Source organism: Rhagoletis zephyria, unplaced genomic scaffold (assembly GCF_001687245.7).
Source record: "Rhagoletis zephyria isolate East Lansing unplaced genomic scaffold, Rhagoletis_zephyria_1.1 Rzeph_scaffold_08057, whole genome shotgun sequence".
NCBI lineage: Eukaryota > Metazoa > Arthropoda > Insecta > Diptera > Tephritidae > Rhagoletis > Rhagoletis zephyria.
The window spans coordinates 21,559-23,121 of NW_016165138.1; the positions used below are offsets into that span (position 1 = coordinate 21,559).

Sequence of the window (1,563 nt, forward strand, 5' to 3'; positions counted from 1 at the left end):
TATTACCCAAATATTTGTGATCCAGAATGTTGGTAGATACATAAATTGTATCTGTAAAACGACAATGCTGTTTGTCACACTTCACTTATTTCTATGATGTTTTTACGTACCACTACGGGACTTTATTGCTGCGCTGTGTACGATATTATTTACAAACGTATTTATTTCGTATTTGAAATGCATATCTGCGCAGTTATAGCTTGTATCTGCACCGTACTGTAGATAATACATATGTAATAATTAGTTGTGTTCGAAATAGACTACATATCTACATACATACAACATATATATGCAAAAACATGCTCTCGTGAAAGCTAGTATTTATATTAACTAGTTAAAATATTTGAAGCATATTCATATAAGTTTTTTTTTTTAAGCTTACTACATTATTTTTAGTTTTTTTTGTTTTCTTGATTAACCGAATAAAAGTTAAACTGCCGCCACATTTCTACATACTTACATACAACAACATATAAACAATAATCATAAATCATTTACCTACTTAAAATATTTTATCCTTCTTTAATCACCACTTTATACCACAAATTAGAATTTTTCTGGAACTTGTATTTTTTGTACTTTAATTAAGTTATATTTGGCACGATTCTTCAAAAGCTAAAGCAAAATTATCTATAATATACTTACGTACATACATACATACAAAAATATGTCTCATTTACTATCTACGTATACTATTTAAAATTTTAAATTGTTTTTGGTATGATTAGAAATTAAATATGAAATCCCTAATAACTCAAAACCCATTCAAAAAAAAAAAAAAAAACGTTGCAAAATTATCTAAAACACCACAATACAATATTTTTTGTGTGACCTTTTGACAATTCCAGCTAAATGATTTTGAAATTCGGAAAGGCAAAAAGATTGGTGTCACGATATCATTTAACAATCACCGGCTTTTTGTCGGCAATATTCCTAAGAATAGAGATCGTGACGAATTAATTGAGGAATTCACGAAACACGCACGTAAGTGGTACATTTCAAAATCATAACAAAAAAACAAAAAAATTAAAAACACCAGACAAACCATAAAACGGCAACCGATATCTACCTACCCAACCTCACCTACCTAATCCCGTCCCATAAATAAAACCTAAACCCCATTTCAGAGTGAAGCAGAAGAAATGCGTATACATATGTACATATTTCACCAACCCTGCTGTCACTCTTTTACCGCTAACAGTCCATCAATCAAAAATCACCCCGTAGCTTAACTATATCCACTCAAAATTTCTATAAAAAATTTTGTAAGAATACAAATATTTTTTGTATGATTCGATTATGGTTAATGTGAGTCGAAAGCGAGCTTTATGTACACTCAGAAAAAAAAAAAATGTTTAAAAATAATTTCTGCCATGCATGAATTTCCTACTTAATTCACCTTCAATTCGCAATAAACCATATTGAAACTGCAAAAAATTGGTTAACGGTAACAATTGGCAAGTATTTATCGAAAAAAGCTCATTTTGTTAGCGACAGTTGCAGAATATACGACAAAGTGAATTGACTACTTATATTTTTACATGTTCTATATGTTTATTGGAA

The 1,563-nt window shown here is 29.4% G+C and overlaps 1 protein-coding gene across 1 annotated transcript in view; it reads left to right on the forward strand.

Moving 5' to 3' along the window:
- The window catches only part of LOC108374725 (heterogeneous nuclear ribonucleoprotein R-like), a 14,922-nt gene extending 13,897 nt beyond the window's left edge, over positions 1–1,025 (forward strand). The window contains exon 4 of the mRNA XM_017630722.1: positions 849–1,025. Within this exon, the coding sequence (XP_017486211.1) occupies positions 849–1,010 (162 nt within the window). The 3' untranslated portion in view covers positions 1,011–1,025. The remainder of the gene's footprint in view (positions 1–848) is intronic.
- The last annotated feature ends 538 nt before the right edge of the window (positions 1,026–1,563 follow it).